The sequence below is a fragment of the Nilaparvata lugens genome, chromosome 14 (genome assembly GCF_014356525.2).
Source record: "Nilaparvata lugens isolate BPH chromosome 14, ASM1435652v1, whole genome shotgun sequence".
Lineage (NCBI taxonomy): Eukaryota > Metazoa > Arthropoda > Insecta > Hemiptera > Delphacidae > Nilaparvata > Nilaparvata lugens.
Window position 1 is genome coordinate 4682678 of NC_052517.1, and position 23733 is coordinate 4706410.

Below are 23733 nucleotides of genomic sequence, written 5' to 3' on the forward strand. Positions count from 1 at the left end.
CCTGTTGAATAGTTACTATGTGTAAATAATTCTATAGTAATTTTTTTTTTAGGGAAACCTCATAGCCCACATTATGTGTTGAATTTCATTTTTTTGGGGATAGAAAAAAAACGAACAACATCAAATTATATTTCATTGAAAAAAAAAATCAAAGAAACAACATTTTTATTATACAGAAAAAAAATTTTTATTGGAGAAAATGTTTATACAATATTTACATTTACAACCCCCCCCCCATCATTGATGGGGGTAATGGTGATAGTGGTGGATCTCCACCACTATCACTATGTTTGGGGGGGGATTATCTTTTTGGGGTGTAGGGTTTTGGGGTGGAGGGTTTCGGGGTGGGTTTATACAATATTTACATTTACAACCCCCCCCCCCATCATTGATGGGGGTAATGGTGATAGTGGTGGATCTCCACCACTATCACTATGTTTGGGGGGGGATTATCTTTTTGGGGTGTAGGGTTTTGGGGTGGAGGGTTTCGGGGTGGGGGGCCAATAGTTCCTCCAGTGTGCTATATTGTCTCCTCAATGTCAATTTACAACCCCCCCCCCATCATTGATGGGGGTAATGGTGATAGTGGTGGATCTCCACCACTATCACTATGTTTGGGGGGGGGATTATCTTTTTGGGGTGTAGGGTTTTGGGGTGGAGGGTTTCGGGGTGGGTTTATACAATATTTACATTTACAACCCCCCCCCATCATTGATGGGGGTAATGGTGATAGTGGTGGATCTCCACCACTATCACTATGTTTGGGGGGGGGGATTATCTTTTTGGGGTGTAGGGTTTTGGGGTGGAGGGTTTCGGGGTGGGGGGCCAATAGTTCCTCCAGTGTGCTATATGGTCTCCTCAATGTCCGGGTGGTGACGGTGGTGGCAGGGGGGGGTGTGGTGGTGTCCATCCTGAGAAAAAAAACAAAATGTTATTTCAGAATATTATTAGAAAATATTACTAACTAATAATTATGCCCGAAATGAAATAAACAATGGAAAAAAAATGGTTTTAAAAAATACTATTCCAATAATTCTTAAGAGTTTTATATTATATATATATAACTCCTAAAAATATTACCAAAAAAAAAAACAAGAATAAATTCTGTGGCTCCTACAATATTATATGGGAGCGAAACTTGGGCATTATCCAAGAGTGTAATAAGAGCAGATTACAAACCAGATGTTTAGAAGTTGGTCAAATTTGTTTTTTTTTCAAATTTAATGATTGTCAATTTATTATAATTTGATAACAGAACAATTCTTATTTTTATTTTTATAATTCAATGATTGTCAATTTAATTATTACAGAACAATTTTCATTTTCAGGAGAATAAAACTGAATAACCCAAAAAACTTATCTTCAGTTATGCTTATACTTACGCTTCAGTTAGTGACCTATATAATAGCTTATATGTCAACTCACACTAGTGTTACATTAACTTTGAGGGCGGAAGTGTTCACAGAACCAATACTAACATAAGTCTTGATTTAACAAGATAATCAGACTAGCTTCTGTATTTCTCCCGTTTGTGTTTTATTCTGATCAATGAACAATGAACCGATGAGTTTTTTGTGTGAGTTGGCAGAGAAATGCTTGAAGGAAGCTGATGATTGTGAGTTGGAGGGAAGTTTATTCATTTATTAAATTATTTATTTATTCAACTTCCAACGGTACAACATCAATTTTACATGAAAATAACATAGAAAAAGAGATACGAGTGAAGAATATATAGATAAATAATGCACAATAATAGAAAAACATCTTATGTAAATAATTTGAAAGACAAAAATTAGAATACAAAATGAATCATAGTTAACATACAATATTATATCTAAGTGAAAAGGCCCATGGAAGTTTGTCACAAGGGGCATAAACAAGAAAGGGAAGACCAAAATCACACATGCAGGAATCTCTTCATAGGTCGCCTGAGAAAGCCCAGGGACATTCCAAAGAAATCAACGTCAGCTATAGCAGCCTCACTACCAAGGTGAAGTATTTTAGAGAGTCCACTATTATAGGCATAGACTTTTATGTGAGAGCATCTACGGAAAATGGACCTTGAGAGCATTCCTCTTGGAACACAGATGTCAATACCTACCAGAAGTTCAGGGCAGTTCAAATATCCATTGGCAGTCTTTAAAAGTGCTGCAACTCCTGTTGATAAGTAGTGTGAACTCTTCGCTGATTATTTTTGTGCAGGACACGGTAAATGTCCCGACATTTGATTTTGGTTGGAACCAGTTAGTTCCACCCTACTACATTACTCCAACTAATTTATTCAACGCAGATTAGAAGCTCTGGGTGGTGGTAGAGGAGCTGGCTCTGATGAAATATCCCCTTCTGTACTTATGTTTTGTGTTCGTGTTCTGACCATTTACCTGGTCATACTTTTCTTTGCCTTGCTGAAGCTTGGTGTCTTCCCCAGGGATCTCAAAAACAGTTTCTTGGTACCTGTATACAAATCTGGAGATCGAGGTGATGTAAAGAACTATAGACCTATTACAATACAGTCTGTAATTGCAATGGTCTATGAATTGCATTGTTATGAATCACCTATATTTCTACCTGCATAAAATGATGAGCTTTGGTGATAAAAATAATATTTATTTTATGTGAAATTAAAAGAGAATTATTGAGAGAGTCCAATTTAATTTTAGTGTTATTGTTTCATAATATATTATGTGATTTTCAGTCATTCTCAAAGTATATTTATTATATTACAGTATTCATTTTTCTAGTCCTTAAAAGATGACGTTGAGAAATTATGAGCTTTGGTAATAAATATCTATAGGTTATAATCATTGAAGAGGGTAACATTTTCGAGTTTGATTCAAGTATTATTGTTTCATAATATTCTGCTATAAAATATCTATATAGACATTGAAGAGACTGAGAATATTGAAATAGAGAAACATTTTCGAGTATGATTCAAGAGTCGTTTTTTCATAATATTTTGTGATAATATCTATATAGGCATTGAAGAGACTGGAATTTTTGAATTTAGTTTCAATGTTATTGTTCTATATTTTGTAATTCTCAGTCCTTCTCAGAGCATAATAATTTTATTTCAGTACTCAATATTCCAGTTCTTCAATAATGCAGTACCTAATTATTAGACACTTGTCAGTTTCTATACTTGATTATATATTATCATATATCACTCATATTTTGTTATTTAATGTCAATAAACATGTATAAAATTTATAGACAAATTAATAAATTGTTACTATTCATAACTGATCACTCTCAGAATAGCTTATCTCTGAAGAAAATGATACATTTTTTGGATTTGATTGTGATGTCACAATAGTGTAACTAGAACAAGATTCTTTATTTACTTTCAATAATTTATCGAAATGAAAAGCACGAGATTGATATGTGAATTCCAGGATGTTAAAATTAATACAGACCTAAGAAATAGTGGGGGGTGTGAACTTATAGTTTTTTTTTTGCTCTTCTGAAAAGTTGGGTTTTTGTAGATACGCTACTATGACTCTTAACCCTCGACTTGTGACTTGAATTTCGGATACCAAATTTCTCGAAAATGAAAATGTTTACTTTAACCAAGTATTTTTTCTCTTTTGAAAGTGGGGGCAAACAGATTTGTTGTAACTAATCACGTTATTTGCTAGAATTTCTTTTTTATTCTATGACCATATGTAATGAACTGGTGATATCATCCAATATAATATATTCCCACCTGTAGCATGTTTTTTTTTTTAAATAGGAAACGTTACAAATTTGAATATCAATTTCCACAAGTCCAAGGATCAGTTTGTGATGGCCACTCCACCCCTTTTTTCTCTCCTGAAAATGAAAATTGTTCTGTAATAATTAAATTGACAATCATTGAATTTTAAAAATAAAAATAAGAATTCTTCTGTTATCAAATTATAATAAATTGACAATCATTAAATTTGAAAAAAAAAACAAATTTGACCAACTTCTAAACATCTGGTTTGTAATCTGCTCTTATTACATACACTCTTGGATAATGCCCAAGTTTCGCTCCCATATAATATTGTAGGAGCCACAGAATTTATTCTTGTTTTTTTTTTTGGTAATATATTTAGGAGTTATATATATATAATATAAAACTCTTTAAGAATTATTGGAATAGTATTTTTTAAAACCATTTTTTTCCATTGTTTATTTCATTTCGGGCATAATTATTAGTTAGTAATATTTTCTAATAATATTCTGAAATAACATTTTGTTTTTTTTCTCAGGATGGACACCACCACACCCCCCCCTGCCACCACCGTTACCACCCGGACATTGAGGAGACCATATAGCACACTGGAGGAACTATTGGCCCCTCAACCCCCTCGTCCAACCATACCTTTCTCCACAACCCAACCCCATCCCCCCATCCACCTCCAACATCAACCCCCACCCCGAAACCCTCCACCCCAAAACAATAATCCCCCCCCAAACATAGTGATAGTGGTGGAGATCCACCACTATCACCATTACCCCCATCAATGATGGGGGGGGGGGTTGTAAATAATTGTAAATATTGTATAAACATTTTCTCCAATAAAATTTTTTTTCTGTAAAATAAAAATGTTGTTTCTTTGATTTTTTTTTCCAATGAAATATAATTTGATGTTGTTCGTTTTTTTTCTATCCCAAAAAAATGAAATTCAACACATAATGTGGGCTATGAGGTTTCCCTAAAAAAAAATTACTATAGAATTATTTACACATAGTAACTATTCAACAGGTTGTAGGGCTTGTCACATAGGAGGTTTCCAAGTCCAACAACACAATGTTAGTTAACTTTTATATATATATATATATATATATATATATATATATATAATATAACAATAATAATAAAAAAAAACAATCCACATACACACACACACAAACACATCACACACACACACACACACAAACTCATCACACACACACACACACACACACACTCACTGGACCAGAACACCCATTCTCCTCCCTACTATGTTGATCAGCTTTATCCTCTGTACTACAAACAAATATATAATAAGCATCAGCTGATGTTAAGTGAGCCGCGCGTGTTTGTGGCGCATAAGTCTGTACGCTTTAGCGGGTCGCGCAGCGCATATCATTATTATGGGGGATATGAAAGTCCACTAAGAATAAGACTAGAATCTCATTTTTTGAATCCAGTTTATGAAACAAATATCGCTTCACAACTATTAGAATGTCACTGTTTCAGACATCATAGCGAATATGGTCTGAGGTTTCAATGAAACAACATAAATTCACTCATAAATCAATCCTTCAATATTGTAAAAAATGAAATAATAATGATGATGATGAATGAAATAAAAATGTATGATAAAATAAAAAAATAAAATGATGAAACAAAAAATAATAACGTTTAATAACAAATGAACAAATCATAAAACGAAAATAAAAAGATGAATGAAAAAACATAAAATGATAAATTACTCAATTTATTGTCTTTGTCAGTTTATTGTCTTGGTCGTAACACGAAGTCATATTAAAATAATCTATAAAGTAATATTAAAATCCAGAGTCTATTTTGACTGGCGATTCCCTTTCCTGTAATATAAAATTGGAACATCTTTTAGAGCTTTGATTCATTTTGCACTTTTTGCGAAAAAAAACAAGCCGTGCGACTGCCGTCAACTAGTGGTGCTCATACTCACATGCTTCAAACTCACTAATAACCAACGGGGAGAAATAATGAATGAAAAAATAAAATGGTGAAAACAAAACAAAATAATGATTGATGAAATGATAGAAATGATGAGGGGGTTTCAAACAGCACTGATCAAGAGAAAGCATAGAAGAAAGGTGAGAAAATGCACAGTCGAAAAGTGACTGGGAAACGAAACAAAGCTGGCTATGTACATGGAAGAATGGAAATAATATCCATGGGGAAAACTGTTTCAATGCAGAAGACATCACAAGTTCAAGCAGAAGATGCAAACTGATTCAACGTTATCAACAGTTTTACAAGCAATCATCCAACTCAAAAAATATGTATAGACTCAAGTAGAAGGTGCATAGAGCAGTGAAATAGAGCAAGTTTCAAGTCAAGTGAATAAAATAGAGAAGTAAAAGATGCAGCTATTCACAAGCAGACGAGAACACAACCAATAAAAAAATTGAAAAGAAAACCAGACAATCGATGAAGAAACGTCAACAAGCGAAGGTGAGAAACAAGACGAGACTAGTCACAAGTCAATAATCATGCAACGAGTCATGAGTCCATTAGTCAGGTTAAACGTCAGTTTCAGAAGTCTATTTATAATCTATAGTGAGGTCCACGTTATAATGACAGTATTGATCAACTTTGGTTTTGCTATCCTTGTCTATCATTCGACAAAGCCGGTGGTACTATACTTTTCTAGGTCCACAACGATGACAATTATGTTTTTGACAGTGTAGAAATATAATTAATTAATGCAGAGAATCGGCATCGCTATTCTTCCATCTTTATCCACTGCCATTATAACATGGACCACACTATAGTCAATTAGTCAGGTTGAACGTCAGTTTTAGAAGTCTTTCTAGAATGAAGTCTAGGGCCCGGTTGCACAAAAGCCGGTTAAATTTTAACCGTGATTAATTCCGCGAGAACCAATCAGAGAAGCAGTTTTATCAAAAACGCATTCTCTGATTGGTTCTCGTCAAGTTAATCACGGTTAAAATTAAACCGGCTTTTGTGCAACCGGGTCTAGATCTGTCTAATAAATTCTAGTTTAAGAGCTCAACTACAAACTCATAAGGTTACAAATTCAAAGAAATCTTTTCATTAAAGTGCAGAAGGAACGCAAGCAAATATATTTGCAGTACGCTGCATTACAATGATAGCAATAATTATATACAAAGCTTTAATATAATAATATAGATTATAGCAATGACTGGATAAACTGCATTCAATTTATTGGACAACACAGGGTTGTCACGTTGTGCATCCAGTCATATAGGCTCGCATGGAAAGGTCGCAATTTCGCACAATTCGGCAACGCAGCTATTTGATTAATTTTATTCAACTAGTTTTATTTAGAGCCGTTTTATTTAACTAGTTTTATTTAACTAGTTTTATTGAGGGCCGTTTGCACAGTGAAAGCTTCGACTGAATTAAATCAGTTAGTGGTTTAATCTCAAAAACGAATCACATTATAGCAAATGAAGCTTAATTTGGATCTAATCCAGTTGAAACTGAGATTCCGTCTAAACGGACAGAGCAAACAGTCCTTAATACTAGGGTTTAGCAATCTAACAAATTAATCTAACTGTGGTTTCAGGTGAATCTAATCTCACTGGAGGTCATATTTTATCGCTTGAAGCCATAGAATTATCAAGGAAAAAATAATCTAGAATCGGTAGACTTCTTACTTGAAAGGCAACTATTTTTAATAAAGCAAGTTAGGTGAAAGTAGTCCTTTTATTCTAAAACTGTGATCGTATTTCAGTTTTTCCGTTACACACTAGACAATTTGAGAACTGGCAGATCCGAGGAACTCCCCTAGTGGACGCTACTATTGTCCCCGTGTGCAGCATGCTTTAGGAATTACAAGTATTTGAAAGCCACCCAACAATTCCATAAATTAGCGGAGAATTTGTAGATCGACGCAGCTATAGTAAAACACCGACTGACGGCGCTAATAGAACCAACGAGACTCAGTTCTATTTTAGGTTGGGTTTCACACACCGGTTCAATATTATTCAAGTAATGGATTAAATAATGTTAGGCTCAACTCACACTTAGGCGACTGAGGTGGAGAGGAGACTGGATTCTAGTGGAGAGCATGTGTTTCCAAATGGTGACACTCAGACCAGTCGATTCTAGTCTCCGCGACGTCACCATTTCAAAACACATGCTCTCCACTAGAGTCCAGTCTCTTCTCCACCTGAGTCGCCTAAGTGTCAGTTGAGCCTTAAGGTTCAATATAGTCAATCGAAGAATGCATTCCACGTCAAGCAAATAATGCATGGTGCAAAATCAAGCATAATATAGTGAGGTCCACGTTATAATGGCTGTATTTGTTCAACTTTGGTGTTGCTATCCTTGTCTATCATTCCATAAAGCAGGCAGCGCTACCTTTTCTACCTCCACAACGTTCCAGGTCGTTTTCCAACCATGTAAAAATATAATCAATTGACAAAATATTCAATCTGAATCATGAGAATTAATTATTTAATCGTTGGAAAATATATTTCCTTGACGAATAAAATATAATCGGTTATTTCAAACAAGAATAAACAGTTAATATTACATCAGATCTCAGCTATCCTCTACTGAAGGTAGTGACAAGTCGGAGAACCGGCAACGCTTTCTCCTATCTTTCTCCACTGCCATTGAAACATGGACCTCATAACACACTGTACAAGTAATACACATTCCAAGAAGTACCGCATATAGTGCACAAACAAACACAATAAAATCAGTGCTTTGTACATCAAGCAATGGGTTGTGATTCAAAGAACGAAATGCAAAAATATTCAAAATACAAAACAGTGGATTGTAGGCTACTAACCTGCAGAAATTTGTCGATTGGTGATAGATGCACGATATCAAGATGTGAAGTAATCCACCGCTGAAGATTGGAGACGAAGTCTTCTCAAGCAGTACAAGTTTCCTCATATTCCTCTGCGCGGTCATCTACGTCCAGGATTCGTATCACTGCAAAATAATCAACACAATACTTAGCCTACCAGGTAACGAATACACTCTACAAATACACGGTAGAAACAGTTCCGACTCACAAGAAATTAGAAACAATAACATAGAAATTGTAATAAATCAATAAAATATCAACTAAATTCCTCGGTTTTGATTTTATCTGAGAGATTTACTCCAAAGGGCAGACCATATTGAGCGTTTTTTCAGACATTTTAGAAGCAAGAAAGACTGTCTGATGACACAAAACATCGATTTAATTGATCGATTCAATTCATACCCAATCTAAGGTGATTCAAATCCATGTACTTTCTTCTCATATAAAATTAATTGATGTTAGTTAAATTGGAATATAAGGGAATTAGAGCACAATAATAATAATAATAATATCGAGTGACCTGGCTGGCTCAGGTACAAGACATCACATAATCACAATCTGAATGATTGTTTTCTCCTCTGACTTGAAGTCGATTCACTGGAAAGTTTCCAACTTGATGAAGTTAAGTTAATGTTAACAACAACTTTAATTATCATTCATATTGCAATTCCAATTTTAGGATTTATAAATATCATAGCACAATTTGTGTGATTGAAATACCGCTTGAAATCATACGAGACCAAAAGATTGATTGATTGGTTCATTACTAGTGTCAGTTAGTTAAATTGAAATAAAAGGGAATTAGAGCTCAATAATAATAATAATAACGAGTGACCTGGCTGGCTCAGGTCTGGTGTCAGAGTTTTCAGGTCGCAACTGATCAATTAGAGCACAAACAGTCAATGTTACAACACTATTCAAAAATAAAATCAATGTTAAAATCATTCAAGTCCACAGTTTATTATAAACAATGAATTGTATGAATAATAATGAGAGGGTTCATAACACAACTTACATTCAGCAATCAGCTATTAGATATTTACTTCTATTGGGGCCGCTGCCTTCCAGCATCCATTGCAGCCCAAGTCAATGAGATTCCTCCATCAGCCACCTGAAAATGTAACCCTATTTTAATATTCTGTTGCAGAAACAACAAGATTTATTATAAACCTTTCCATCAATCAATTAACCTTCAATGTCTCACGCAATAAAAATTATCCTCATCAGTTTCCCGCGATAAAATGTTCCCGAATTACTCCCGCGATGGTTTTACATAAAATAAAAAAACCAAGTTTAATACCTTAGAAGGTCATTATTAAAGTTTTCCACAATTAAAATAAAAGACCTACCGTAAAAACAATTTCATAAATAAAACCAAATATCGTAGGCCTACAATAAAACTATTAGTGCCGGTTGCACAAAACCCGGTTAAATTTTAATCCTGATTAATTACACGAGAACCGATCAGAGAAGCCGTCTAATCAAAAAGGCCTTCTCTGATTGGTTCTCGTGAAATTAATTACGGTTGAAATTTAACCGGCTGTTGTGCAACCCGTCTCAAGTGTTTCTTCTAGTTCAAAATAATCTATTATATTTCAACCGTCAAGAGAAAACATTCATCAATGATCAAATGATAAACTTTCTCAACATTGTGCAACTGGGTCTTGACATTCCAAATTGAGATAGAAATATGCTACAAATAATATAATCATTATTCACAGTTTTAAATTTATAAAAATCTACTGAGAAACTTAAATAATTATAATTCTAATCAATAAAATCAATTTATTAAACAATTTTATTACATAGACAATCATTTCGATTAGACTGAAAACTCTGATAACCATAAATGTCGACCGGATATTTTTTGATAATCAGATAATTCTATCAAAACAAGCTAAACTCGAAAATAAAAATAGTTAGCTATAATTTTTATTTATCATCAAAAAATACCAATAAACAAACATCGAATCACTAATATAAAAGAATGTCGTAATTTAAAAAGAACTGTTGATAATTATTAATAGTATTAATAATTTCCATCTGAAGACCTGTTGAGCCAACCTACACTGATAGGATAGATATAGGACTTTTCATGTTCAACTTCGAAAAAATATCATGAAAATTTATAATTTCTACCATTATTTTTTTTTAAATTGACTTTGAGAACACATTTTTTATGAATACAACCATCAAGTCGATTAAAATATTACATTTAAACTTGATTGAAATGGATACAAAGACTAGCTTATGGAATACCCTGGTCTAGGCCAAAATTCATTACAAGATTATGAAATAATTAACGGACAGAACTTAAAAAAACTATTGGAAAAATTAAAAACAAGTTTAATGAGCTTAAAATGAAAAATTAATAACGGTGAATTGCTTGAAATAGATAGTTTGAATCAAAATAAGTAATGTCTTGACTTTGATTTGTCGGAAAGGGCCTAGACCAAAATTCATTACGAGATTATGAAATAATTATCGGACAGAACTTAAAACAAATATTGGAAAAATTGAAAACAAGTTTTATGAGCTTAAAATGACAAATTAATAACGGTGAATTGCTTGAAATAAATAGTTTTGAATCAAAATATGTAATGTCTTGCCTTCGAGTTGTCGGGAAGAATTGGGCCGTCGTATTTCAACTCATATCTTCAAAAATATCCTATCAAACTCGATTTCTATGTTCACAGAATTTAATAACGATTATAAGGAACACATTTCATAATAATTTAAACCTGAACTCGACAAATTGTCACTAAAAACTTCAATAAATTGACGAACTAGACGGAAAATGAGCTGTAAGCCGCCATCTTGACGATTTTTCAACACCAATTTCTGAAGGAGAAAGTGGGAGAAGGCAGAGCTACCAACCTAGCGGCAACAAATTTCACTACGCTTCAAATCTCTTTCACAATGCAGAATGCAACAAGTGAGTGATTGAAGTGTTTCAATTGGCAACAGCTAGTTCTAAAGTTCTCTCTCTTCCAAAGGGAGAGAGTGAGCGAGAGGAAAATAAGAATACGAATTGAATCCTAACCTAAATATTAAATTATAATATTTTCAATAAATCGTTTTGAAACCAGCATAATTACAAAAATTGAAGTCTAACATGATTATCTCTTAATAATATGACGTGAATAAAATGTTAAAACGACTCCTGAGGCTGATTTTTCATGGAAAAGTCGACAAAGAGTTACATCAATTTTGGACAAAAACAGAGAAATAAAACTGAATTATTTATTTATTTATTAGATAGAGCGAACAATACAATAGTCGGAAAAGAAAAAAACAGGCTATTGCCCAAAACTTCTTCAATTTCCTGATTTTGTCACAAATCGTCCAAATATTATGTAGGTTATGTTCACTTCAATTTCAACTTATATAATATTATAATTATATTTTTTTTATATTTACAAATTATAAATAAATCTTATCTTTAAAATGTCAATAAACACTTCTTTCAAACTTTTACATCTTAAAAAAGCTTCTGGAAACAATAAAATACTACAATTTGATACCACGAACTATGCAATAAACTTGCAGAATACAGACAGCCTTGCAGCTATGTGCCGGTTAAATTTTAATCCGGATTAATTTCTAGATAACCAGTCACAGAAACCGTATTTTCAAAAATATTTTCTCTAATTGGTTCTCTTGAAATTAATCACGGTTAAAATTTAAAAGGCTTTTGGACAACCGGTACTATGTATTGCTGTGACCTAATTTGCCTATTCCTCAATTTGACTATGCCTTAATTTGGTTTTAAAACACATAAGAAAAGTGGAAGTTGGTATAGGCCTAAATCTCAAAAATACTAGCTCCAAGTATCAAACTATTTATTCACCTAGAAATCAAGCTCAAAAACTAACAAATCTTTGCAGTTTAAAAGATGAAAGTGACTAGAAAATTTGAACATTCAACAGGTCTAGAAAGTACATGTGAATAAACAACATCTCAGTCAATTTAGAGCATAAAATACACAGATATAGAGGAAATAAAAAGATACACATTTCCATAAGACACAAGAAGGAACAATGGGAAATCAAAGAATGAACACAATATTTATTTATTGAAAAAACATCACATAAAACAAAAATAAAATGAATAAAACAAATATTGAGGCTGTTTCATGTTGACATTGCTGTTCTAAGACCAGCTACTGATTCGTCAATATGGATAATATAATAGAGAAAAGATAGCATAAGAAGATATCCCATGGTATAGGTCGTTCATGTTCCAAATTTCAAGCCAATTTTTTGTCAACTCAAGCCGATTACTGTCGACTATGCTTCTCTTATGCTATTTTTACTCTATTATAATATCTGGTTGATTGTTATTGTACACAGCACCCCTCATGAAATCAATTAACTGCATCTTTGGCCCCAACTACACGGGTGTCTCAAACGCGCTGACTTTTTATAAATCGTTAGCCGGAAGCATTGACTCTACGGAGTAAACTATACGAGTGGAAAAGACGCTCCCCATGAGACGCCATGCACTCTAAAGAAAGGCGAAAAAAATTCAGCTCATCTAAGACGCCCGTATTAGATTAGACACACAATGGCCCGGTTGCACAACAGCCGGTTAAATTTTAACCGTGATTAATTTCACGAGAACCAATCAGAGAAGGCGTTTTTGAAAAGACGGCTTCTCTGATTGGTTGTCAAGGAATTAATCACGGTTAAAATTTAACCGGCTGTTGTGCAACCGGCACTGATAAGCTTTGGTTGACGTGTGAGGTTCATTGAACCTTTGGATCTTTGAATCCGTCCCTTAAAAAGAACATATTAGATTAAGTTACTTGATACCGTACTTGAAGTTCTCCCACTGGAAGCGCGTTTGCGCCATGGTCGTCAGATTTTTCATCACAGTAGAGCTGAAGAGTTGTAGCATAGAGAAAAGATTGCATAAGAAGATATTCAATTGTATAGGTATTTTATGTTCCAAATTACAAGCCGATTTTCTCTTAACTCAAGCCGACTACTGTCTATTATTAGTGTGTTGTTGGGAGTGTAAGAGTGTAAGAAGGGCACAGTATGAGAGACTACCAGCTTCACATAGCTTCACCAAAAACAACTACTAGGACTATCGGCTTCAGTTATCAATGACATTTGCAACATAGACACCCTATACACTGTCTATTATTAGTGTGTTGTTGGGAGTGTAAGAGTGTAAGAAGGGCACAGTATGAGAGACTACCAGCGTCACATAGCTTCACCAAAAACAACTACTAGGACTATCGGCTTCAGTTAACACTCACATTTGCAACATAGACACCCTATACACTGTCTATTATTAGTGTGTTGTTGGGAGTGTAAGAGTGTAAGAAGGGCACAGTATGAGAGACTACCAGCGTCACATAGCTTCACCAAAAACAACTACTAGGACTATCGGCTTCAGTTAACACTCACATTTGCAACATAGACACCCTATACACTGTCTATTATCAGTGTGTTGTTGGGAGTGTAAGAGTGTAAGAAGGGCACAGTATGAGAGACTACCAGCGTCACATAGCTTCACCAAAAACAACTACTCAGACTATCGGCTTCAGTTAACACTCACATTTGCAACATAGACACCCTATACACTGTCTACTATTAGTGTGTTGTTGGGAGTGTAAGAGTGTAAGAAGGGCACAGTATGAGAGACTACCAGCGTCACATAGCTTCACCAAAAACAACTACTAGGACTATCGGCTTCAGTTAACACTCACATTTGCAACATAGACACCCTATACACTGTCTATTATTAGTGTGTTGTTGGGAGTGAAAGAGTGTAAGAAGGGCACAGTATAAGAGACTACCAGCATCACATAGCTTCACCAAAAACAACTACTAGGACTATCGGCTTCAGTTAACACTCACATTTGCAACATGAGCGCTCTATACCATGGAATATCTTCTTATGCTATATTTTTTCTATGGTTGTGGTCTAAAGGACATTTCACACCGCCGCAGCTTGAAACATTCATTTAAAAAGACGTAGCTCATTTATCTCCTAATATTAACTTCAGTCTGTCAACTTCAAACCGGCGTAGCATAGATTAACATTAGGAGATACGACAGCTACATCTTTGAAAAACATACTTCAAGCAACGCTACGACGGTGTGAGATAATTGAATATTGGTTAATTGATTGCCATAATTAAGGGCGGAGTTAGGACTACAGGTCATCTCTGTCACACAACCCTAGATGGTTGGAAGACGGTGAAGATTGATTTATTTATTTCAATTTATTTATTTATTCACACACACACACACACACACATTGATTGATTGATTTAAAAGCATTGAGACCCCAACTATAACAGCAGATAAACGCGACGGATGTATTTTGCTCGTAAACAGGATGCATTGCCTCATAGGCTGAACTCACACTTAGGCGACTCAGGTCGTGAAGAGAATCGACTCTAGTGGAGAGCATGTGTTTTAAAATGGTGACATCGCGGAGACTAGAATCGACTGGTCACCATTTGGAGAAACATGCTCTCCACTAGAGTCGAGTCTCTTCACGACCTGAGTCACGTAAGTGTGAGTTGAGCCATATGGAACACTATACGAGACGTCTATCCCCAAAATATATAGGCTACTATTAAAACATGAACTATGAACTGATTACGTTAATAGCAGCTTACTATCATAAAGAATATGGAGGGGTTTGTTGAATATTAAAGTGAGCGCTACGATTTGAATTAGATGGAAACGAACAAAATGAAAATTATTATATATGAGATAATTGTTAACATTAATATATTAATTCCCCAACTGTGGGGATATCAACATATGACCAGTCTTCCTTCAATCACTTGATATCCCACTAAATATGGAGTTATGTCGAATTTCACAGAGATTGCTAGCTATTTGAAGGAATCAACCTAATAAAAAAGGATTATTTATGAAATAACAGATTTTATGAGGACATCAGAATACTCATGGCCCAAATTCTAAGACAACAATATTATGCCCCGTCTTCTTTCAATCACCTCATATCCCACTAAATATGGAGTTATGCTAAATTTTACAGAATGAGCTAGCTATTTTTGAAGGAATCGAAACTAATCAAAAAGGGTTATTAATGAAATAACTATTGAAGGACATCAGAATACTCATGTGCCAACTTCTAAGACAACAATATATGACCTGTCTCCCTTCAATCACCTCATATCCTACGGAATAAGCCAAATTTCACAGTGTTTGCTAGCTATTTGAAGGAGTCGAACCGAATCAAAAATTTTTATTAATGAAATAACTATTGGAGGACATCAGAATACTCATGCCCCAACTTCTAAGACAACAAAATATGCCCCGTCTTCCTTCAATCACCTCATATCCTACTAAATATGGAGTTATGCCAAATTTTACAAAATGAGCTAGCTATTTGAAGGAATCGAAACTATTCAAAAAGAGTTATTAATGAAATAACTATTGGAGGACATCAGAATACTCATGCCCCAACTTCTAAGACAACAATATATGCCCCGTCTTCCTTTAATCACCTCATATCCTACTTAATATGGAGTTATGCCAAATTTCACAGTGTTGCTAGCTATTTGAAGGAGTCTAACTTAATCAAAAATGGTTATTAATGAAATAACTATTGGAGGACATCAGCGTCACATAGCTTCACCAAAAACAACTACTAGGACTATCGGCTTCAGTTAACACTCACATTTGCAACATAGACACCCTATACACTGTCTATTATTAGTGTGTTGTTGGGAGTGTAGGAGTGTAAGAAGGGCACAGTATGAGAGACTACCAGCGTCACATAGCTTCACCAAAAACAACTACTAGGACTATCGGCTTCAGTTAACACTCACATTTGCAACATGAGCGCTCTATACCATGGAATATCTTCTTATGCTATATTTTTTCTATGGTTGTGGTCTAAAGGACATTTCACACCACCGCAGCTTGAAACATTCATTTAAAAAGACGTAGCTCATTTATCTCCTAATATTAACTTCAGTCTGTCAACTTCAAACCGGCGTAGCATAGATTAACATTAGGAGATACGACAGCTACATCTTTGAAAAACATACTTCAAGCAACGCTACGACGGTGTGAGATAATTGAATATTGGTTAATTGATTGCCATAATTAAGGGCGGAGTTAGGACTACAGGTCATCTCTGTCACACAACCCTAGATGGTTGGAAGACGGTGAAGATTGATTTATTTATTTCAATTTATTTATTTATTCACACACACACACACACACACACATTGATTGATTGATTTAAAAGCATTGAGACCCCAACTATAACAGCAGATAAACGCGACGGATGTATTTTGCTCGTAAACAGGATGCATTGCCTCATAGGCTGAACTCACACTTAGGCGACTCAGGTCGTGAAGAGAATCGACTCTAGTGGAGAGCATGTGTTTTAAAATGGTGACATCGCGGAGACTAGAATCGACTGGTCACCATTTGGAGAAACATGCTCTCCACTAGAGTCGAGTCTCTTCACGACCTGAGTCACGTAAGTGTGAGTTGAGCCATATGGAACACTATACGAGACGTCTATCCCCAAAATATATAGGCTACTATTAAAACATGAACTATGAACTGATTACGTTAATAGCAGCTTACTATCATAAAGAATATGGAGGGGTTTGTTGAATATTAAAGTGAGCGCTACGATTTGAATTAGATGGAAACGAACAAAATGAAAATTATTATATATGAGATAATTGTTAACATTAATATATTAATTCCCCAACTGTGGGGATATCAACATATGACCAGTCTTCCTTCAATCACTTGATATCCCACTAAATATGGAGTTATGTCGAATTTCACAGAGATTGCTAGCTATTTGAAGGAATCAACCTAATAAAAAAGGATTATTTATGAAATAACAGATTTTATGAGGACATCAGAATACTCATGGCCCAAATTCTAAGACAACAAATTATGCCCCGTCTTCTTTCAATCACCTCATATCCCACTAAATATGGAGTTATGCTAAATTTTACAGAATGAGCTAGCTATTTTTGAAGGAATCGAAACTAATCAAAAAGGGTTATTAATGAAATAACTATTGAAGGACATCAGAATACTCATGTGCCAACTTCTAAGACAACAATATATGACCTGTCTCCCTTCAATCACCTCATATCCTACGGAATAAGCCAAATTTCACAGTGTTTGCTAGCTATTTGAAGGAGTCGAACCGAATCAAAAATTTTTATTAATGAAATAACTATTGGAGGACATCAGAATACTCATGCCCCAACTTCTAAGACAACAAAATATGCCCCGTCTTCCTTCAATCACCTCATATCCTACTAAATATGGAGTTATGCCAAATTTTACAGAATGAGCTAGCTATTTGAAGGAATCGAATCTAATCAAAAAGGGTTATTAATGAAATAACTATTGGAGGACATCAGAATACTCATGCCCCAACTTCTAAGACAACAATATATGCCCCGTCTTCCTTTAATCACCTCATATCCTACTTAATATGGAGTTATGCCAAATTTCACAGTGTTGCTAGCTATTGAAGGAGTCTAACTTAATCAAAAATGGTTATTAATGAAATAACTATTGGAGGACATCAGAATACTCATGCCCCAACTTCTAAGACAACAATATATGCCACGTCTTCCTTTAATCACCTTATATCCCACTAAATATGGAGTTATGTCGAATTTCACAGAGATTGCTAGTTATTTGAAGGAATCAACCTAATAAAAAAGGATTATTTATGAAATAACTATTGGAGGACATCAGAATACTCATGCCCCAACTTCTAAGACAACAATATATGCCCCGTCTTCTTTCAATCACCTCATATCCCACTAAATATGGAGTTATGCCAAATTTTACAGAATGAGCTAGCTATTTGAAGGAATCGAAACTAATCAAAAAGGGTTATTAATGAAATAACTATTGAAGGACATCAGAATACTCATGTGCCAACTTCTAAGACAACAATATATGACCTGTCTCCCTTCAATCACCTCATATCCTACGGAATAAGCCAAATTTCACAGTGTTGCTAGCTATTTGAAGGAGTCGAACCGAATCAAAAATTTTTATTACTGAAATAACTATTGGAGGACATCAGAATACTCATGCCCCAACTTCTAAGACAACAATATATGCCCCGTCTTCCTTCAATCACCTCATATCCTACTAAATATGGAGTTATGCCAAATTTTACAAAATGAGCTAGCTATTTTTGAAGGAATCGAAACTATTCAAAAAGAGTTATTAATGAAATAACTATTGGAGGACATCAGAATACTCATGCCCCAACTTCTAAGACAACAATATATGCCCCGTCTTCCTTTAATCACCTCATATCCTACTTAATATGGAGTTATGCCAAATTTCACAGTGTTGCTAGCTATTTGAAGGAGTCTAACTTAATCAAAAATGGTTATTAATGAAATAACTATTGGAGGACATCAGAATACTCATGCCCCAACTTCTAAGACAACAATATATGCCCCGTCTTCCTTTAATCATCTTATATCCCACTAAATATGGGGTTATGCAGAATTTCACAGTGATTTCTAGCTATTTGAAGGAATTGAACCAAATCAAAAAGGGTTATTAATGAAATAACTATTGGAGGACATCAGAATACTCATGCCCCAACTTCTAAGACAACAATATATGCCCCGTCTTCCTTTAATCACCTCATATCCTACTTAATATGGAGTTATGCCAAATTTCACAGTGTTGCTAGCTATTTGAAGGAGTCTAACTTAATCAAAAATGGTTATTAATGAAATAACTATTGGAGGACATCAGAATACTCATGCCCCAACTTCTAAGACAACAATATATGCCCCGTCTTCATTTAATCACCTCATATCCTATTGAATATTGAGTTATGTCGAATTTTTCAATGTTTACTAGCTATTGAAGGAATCCAACTCAATTTAAAAGGGTTATTTATGCAATAACTATTGAAGGACTTCAGAATACTCATGCCCCAACTTCTAAGACAACAATATATGCCCCGTCTTCATTTAATCACCTCATATCCTATTGAATATTGAGTTATGTCGAATTTTTCAATGTTTACTAGCTATTGAAGGAATCCAACTCAATTTAAAAGGGTTATTTATGCAATAACTATTGAAGGACTTCAGAATACTCATGCCCCAACTTCTAAGACAATATATGCCCCGTCTTCCTTTAATCACCTCATATCCCACGAAATATGGAGATATGCAAAATTTCACAGTGTTGCTAGCTATTTGAAGGAGTCTAACTTAATCAAAAATGGTTATTAATGAAATAACTATTGAAGGACTTCAGAATACTCATGCCCCAACTTCTAAGACAATATATGCCCCGTCTTCCTTTAATCACCTCATATCCTACTTAATATGGAGTTATGCCAAATTTCACAGTGTTGCTAGCTATTTGAAGGAGTCTAACTTAATCAAAAATGGTTATTAATGAAATAACTATTGAAGGACTTCAGAATACTCATGCCCCAACTTCTAAGACAACAATATATGCCCCGTCTTCATTTAATCACCTCATATCCTATTGAATATTGAGTTATGTCGAATTTTTCAATGTTTACTAGCTATTGAAGGAATCCAACTCAATTTAAAAGGTTATTTATGCAATAACTATTGAAGGACTTCAGAATACTCATGCCCCAACTTCTAAGACAACAATATATGCCCCGTCTTCATTAATCACCTCATATCCTATTGAATATTGAGTTATGTCGAATTTTTCAATGTTTACTAGCTATTGAAGGAATCCAACTCAATTTAAAAGGGTTATTTATGCAATAACTATTGAAGGACTTCAGAATACTCATGCCCCAACTTCTAAGACAATATATGCCCCGTCTTCCTTTAATCACCTCATATCCCACGAAATATGGAGATATGCAAAATTTCACAGTGTTGCTAGCTATTTGAAGGAGTCTAACTTAATCAAAAATGGTTATTAATGAAATAACTATTGAAGGACTTCAGAATACTCATGCCCCAACTTCTAAGACAATATATGCCCCGTCTTCCTTTAATCACCTCATATCCTACTTAATATGGAGTTATGCCAAATTTCACAGTGTTGCTAGCTATTTGAAGGAGTCTAACTTAATCAAAAATGGTTATTAATGAAATAACTATTGAAGGACTTCAGAATACTCATGCCCCAACTTCTAAGACAACAATATATGCCCCGTCTTCATTTAATCACCTCATATCCCACGAAATATGGAGATATGCAAAATTTCACAGTGTTTGCTAGCTATCCTAGAAAGTAGCTAGAGTGTGAGACTAATGTATGTATTAAAATGTGTCAGAACATAATGGAGCAGTGAATGTAGTGTAGAAAGAAGAGGGAAGATTGGAGGTACAGGGAGATTCGGAGGTAAAAGAAAGACAGAGGATGGATATGTAGATAGGTGGATGCCTTTGCCACTTGACTCTTATGCTGCGTTTACACCAAAGTTATTAACAAAATGTTAATAAATTGATCATAAGAGATTCTATTAGATTGAACATAACTTATCATACACATGATGAACATATGTGTTTGTTAAGTTCCGTTCAATCTAATAGAATCTTTAATGATTAAGTTCTTAACATTTTAATAACTTTAATGTAAACGCGGCTTTATAAAGCTGAGACACTCGGGTACATACATTATTTAAACACTCTCAATTTTACCTCCTCTGCTACACTTTAACTTCGCTACTCTACTATGTTCTGGAGTAATCCGTGGTCTAGTGGATAGAGTGCCTGCGTAGCAGCATAGAGATCCCGGGTTCAAACCCTCTCAATACCAAAAGTTTTTTAACCAGATCACTCCCGCGTTATCGGATGGGCACGTTAAACTGTCGGTCCCGGCTGAAGTATGACAGTCGTAAGGCCCATTGACGGCTTAAATTATATATTCAGGCAGTGGGACCTTCCCGCAAGGGACTCCCCACCAACAAAAGCCATACGAATTTTACTTATGTTCTGGCCCTCAAGAGTGTAATGCATAATCCTTTATGAAGGAAAATTCACCGAATTAAAAACTACTGGGTATAAAATATTGTGGGCCTAGAGGGATGCAACAATATTATTCAGAATATGATATTTTATGTAAATATTCATTATTTTATAAAGAATTTGTATTTTATGTTTGTAAGTATGAATTGTATATTAATTTTTTGTTGACATTAATAAATTGAATTGAATTGAATTATTAAAAATATTTTAATGCATTATAGAACATACATTCGAATGGGAAGATTCGTCACCAGCGTCAGGGATCTATCCAGCTATTCTATTGCCCGGTTGCACAAGAGCCGGTCAAGTTTTAATCATGTTTAATTCCACTAGACCATATCATAGTAGGTTTTATTTTAAAAAGACGGCTTCTAGTGGAATTATTCTGTACTATAATGAAGAGAAGAGATGGCTTATACACGTACGGGATAGGAAAATTATGTTTGACGCATCATCACATCTCAACTACTCAACTGATTAACTTGAAATTTAGCATATAGATTCTCAATTAACCGATGATGGTTATAGCCCTATTTTTAATTCTCCAAGATTTCATTATGTCAAGTTTTAAAATAGTCCCTTGCGAAGCACGGGTTACTTGCTAGTCATGATTAAAACTTAACCGGCTTTTGTGCAACCGATACTAAGGATTCAAGTTTAGACCAACCAAAATCTTGTGTAGCCTATAATCAGTTGAATACAATTTTTAATTCTCTCCAATATTTTGGAGAGAGTTAGTGGGGAGGATATTTTTAATATTGTTTCCGAAGAATGGACATTGATATGTCCAAAGCTCCGCCAATTTATGTAGATGTATAACAATATAATTATCCATAGTTATTATAATTATTACAAATTACTTTTTCATATTATATACTTTCAATAATTATATTCTTAGTCTATATTATGTAAATTCATCTATAATTTTGCTGTATTGTAAGCTATTGTATATAAGTGTATAAGCCAGTATATATTGTAATCTACATAAATAAAGTACTCAATCAATCAATATTGGGGCCCAGTATCAATTAGGAGTGAAACTAGAAGATACCTTACAACTAGAGACATGTCAAAGCGCATGGAGAGATTTGTCCTGAGCAAATAATCTGTAGATTTTTTCTTATTGAATCGATTATCAGTTATATTAAATTCATCATTATTTATTAAAAAATGTTTTATTTAGACAAAAAAAAATGAGAAAAATGCTATAGATCACTGCACGCCTTTCTCTGTAATCCAAATCTTTGAAATGCCTATTTTTAAATCTAGGTACTTAGTATTGAACAAAAGAAATCATTGGAGAGAAGAGACAATAAAAAATATATTTGTGAAAAATTATCACAAATATCAAAATATAAAGTAGGCTACCTTGAACTGCATTAGAAGTGATCAGCATCTGCGTTTCGGTTCAACGCCATGTATATTTCAGAGGTATCTTCCAACCGTCCAAGCCTCAATCCGCTTCAATGGATTCCTCAATATTCAGTCTGCTAGGTATCCTTAAAAAATGAATAAATATTTATTTTTGGAAGAACAACAGCTTAGTACAAAAAATAAGCAGAAGTATCTTTCTTTATGAAAAAACCCAGTTATAATCCGGTTTCAACATTATAAAGGCTCCGCGCACTATGGTGAAAATGATATGTAGGTGCCTAAAAATAATTTAATTTTCAAACACATTCACAGTTATAAAAAATATGAACCTAACAATAAAACATTGTTATGACACGAATTTTAATACTATCAAGTGAAAACCACCAATATTTCAATTATTTTCATATTTTGTCTGGTTACAGCCTTCCGCACACATCTAATCACAAAATCACACATCTAACGCAACCTAGCAAATGGCTTCTACTTGTAACCTGGACGTAAGCCAGATACATTAGATTACTTCAAAAAAATGTAAAACTAACACAAAACCTTTTAAAATAGATTTAATAGGACTTCAAGTACATATAATAGGATTTGAGCATCAATTATTGAAAAAGTAATTATAAACTCATAAAGCCGAGATGGTAGCGAAAGAACATACGAATGCAATAGGAGTGGTGAATTTGATAAAAATTTTGGGTTTAGTTATAAAAAAAATGGTTTCCAAGTATGAATAATGTTAATTTACTGAGGAAATAACATTATTTTAATAGAAATAAACTTTGAATCAATTAAATACTCACAAAATCATGTAAACAAATCCTAGTTACAACGATCTTGCCT

At 34.2% G+C, this 23733-nt stretch overlaps 1 protein-coding gene across 8 annotated transcripts; it reads right to left on the reverse strand.

The window, feature by feature from the left end:
• Nucleotides 1–202: 202 nt before the first annotated feature.
• On the reverse strand, nucleotides 203–22997 carry LOC120354164 (extensin-like). 8 transcript variants are annotated; one of them, XM_039440582.1, is made up of 6 exons: nucleotides 22885–22997; nucleotides 9569–9636; nucleotides 8504–8650; nucleotides 3704–3807; nucleotides 552–911; nucleotides 203–373 (listed from the first exon to the last, which is right to left on the reverse strand). In XM_039440582.1, the coding sequence occupies exons 3-6, from the start codon at nucleotides 8627–8629 to the stop codon at nucleotides 238–240; spliced, it is 726 nt and encodes a 241-aa protein (XP_039296516.1). In that variant the 5' UTR covers nucleotides 8630–8650; nucleotides 9569–9636; nucleotides 22885–22997; the 3' UTR covers nucleotides 203–237. The 8 variants fall into 8 exon arrangements, with proteins under 8 accessions (XP_039296516.1, XP_039296515.1, XP_039296514.1 ...); XM_039440581.1 differs by having other exon boundaries at nucleotides 9541–9636; XM_039440580.1 differs by lacking the exon at nucleotides 22885–22997 and adding an exon at nucleotides 11135–11438.
• Between the last annotated feature and the right edge of the window lie 736 nt (nucleotides 22998–23733).

Bases quoted from the DNA above. Each gene is read 5' to 3' on its own strand.
- LOC120354164 (XM_039440582.1), bottom strand. From the start codon at position 8,629: ATGACCGCGCAGAGGAATATGAGGAAACTTGTACTGCTTGAGAAGACT. The intron at 3,808-8,503 runs TTAGTAGCCTAC...CATTTTCAGGAG, and splicing joins AATCGACAAATTTCTGCAGG to AGAAAAAAGGGGTGGAGTGG. The intron at 912-3,703 runs GTGGGAATATAT...TTTTTTTCTCAG, and splicing joins AAAAAAAAAACATGCTACAG to GATGGACACCACCACACCCC.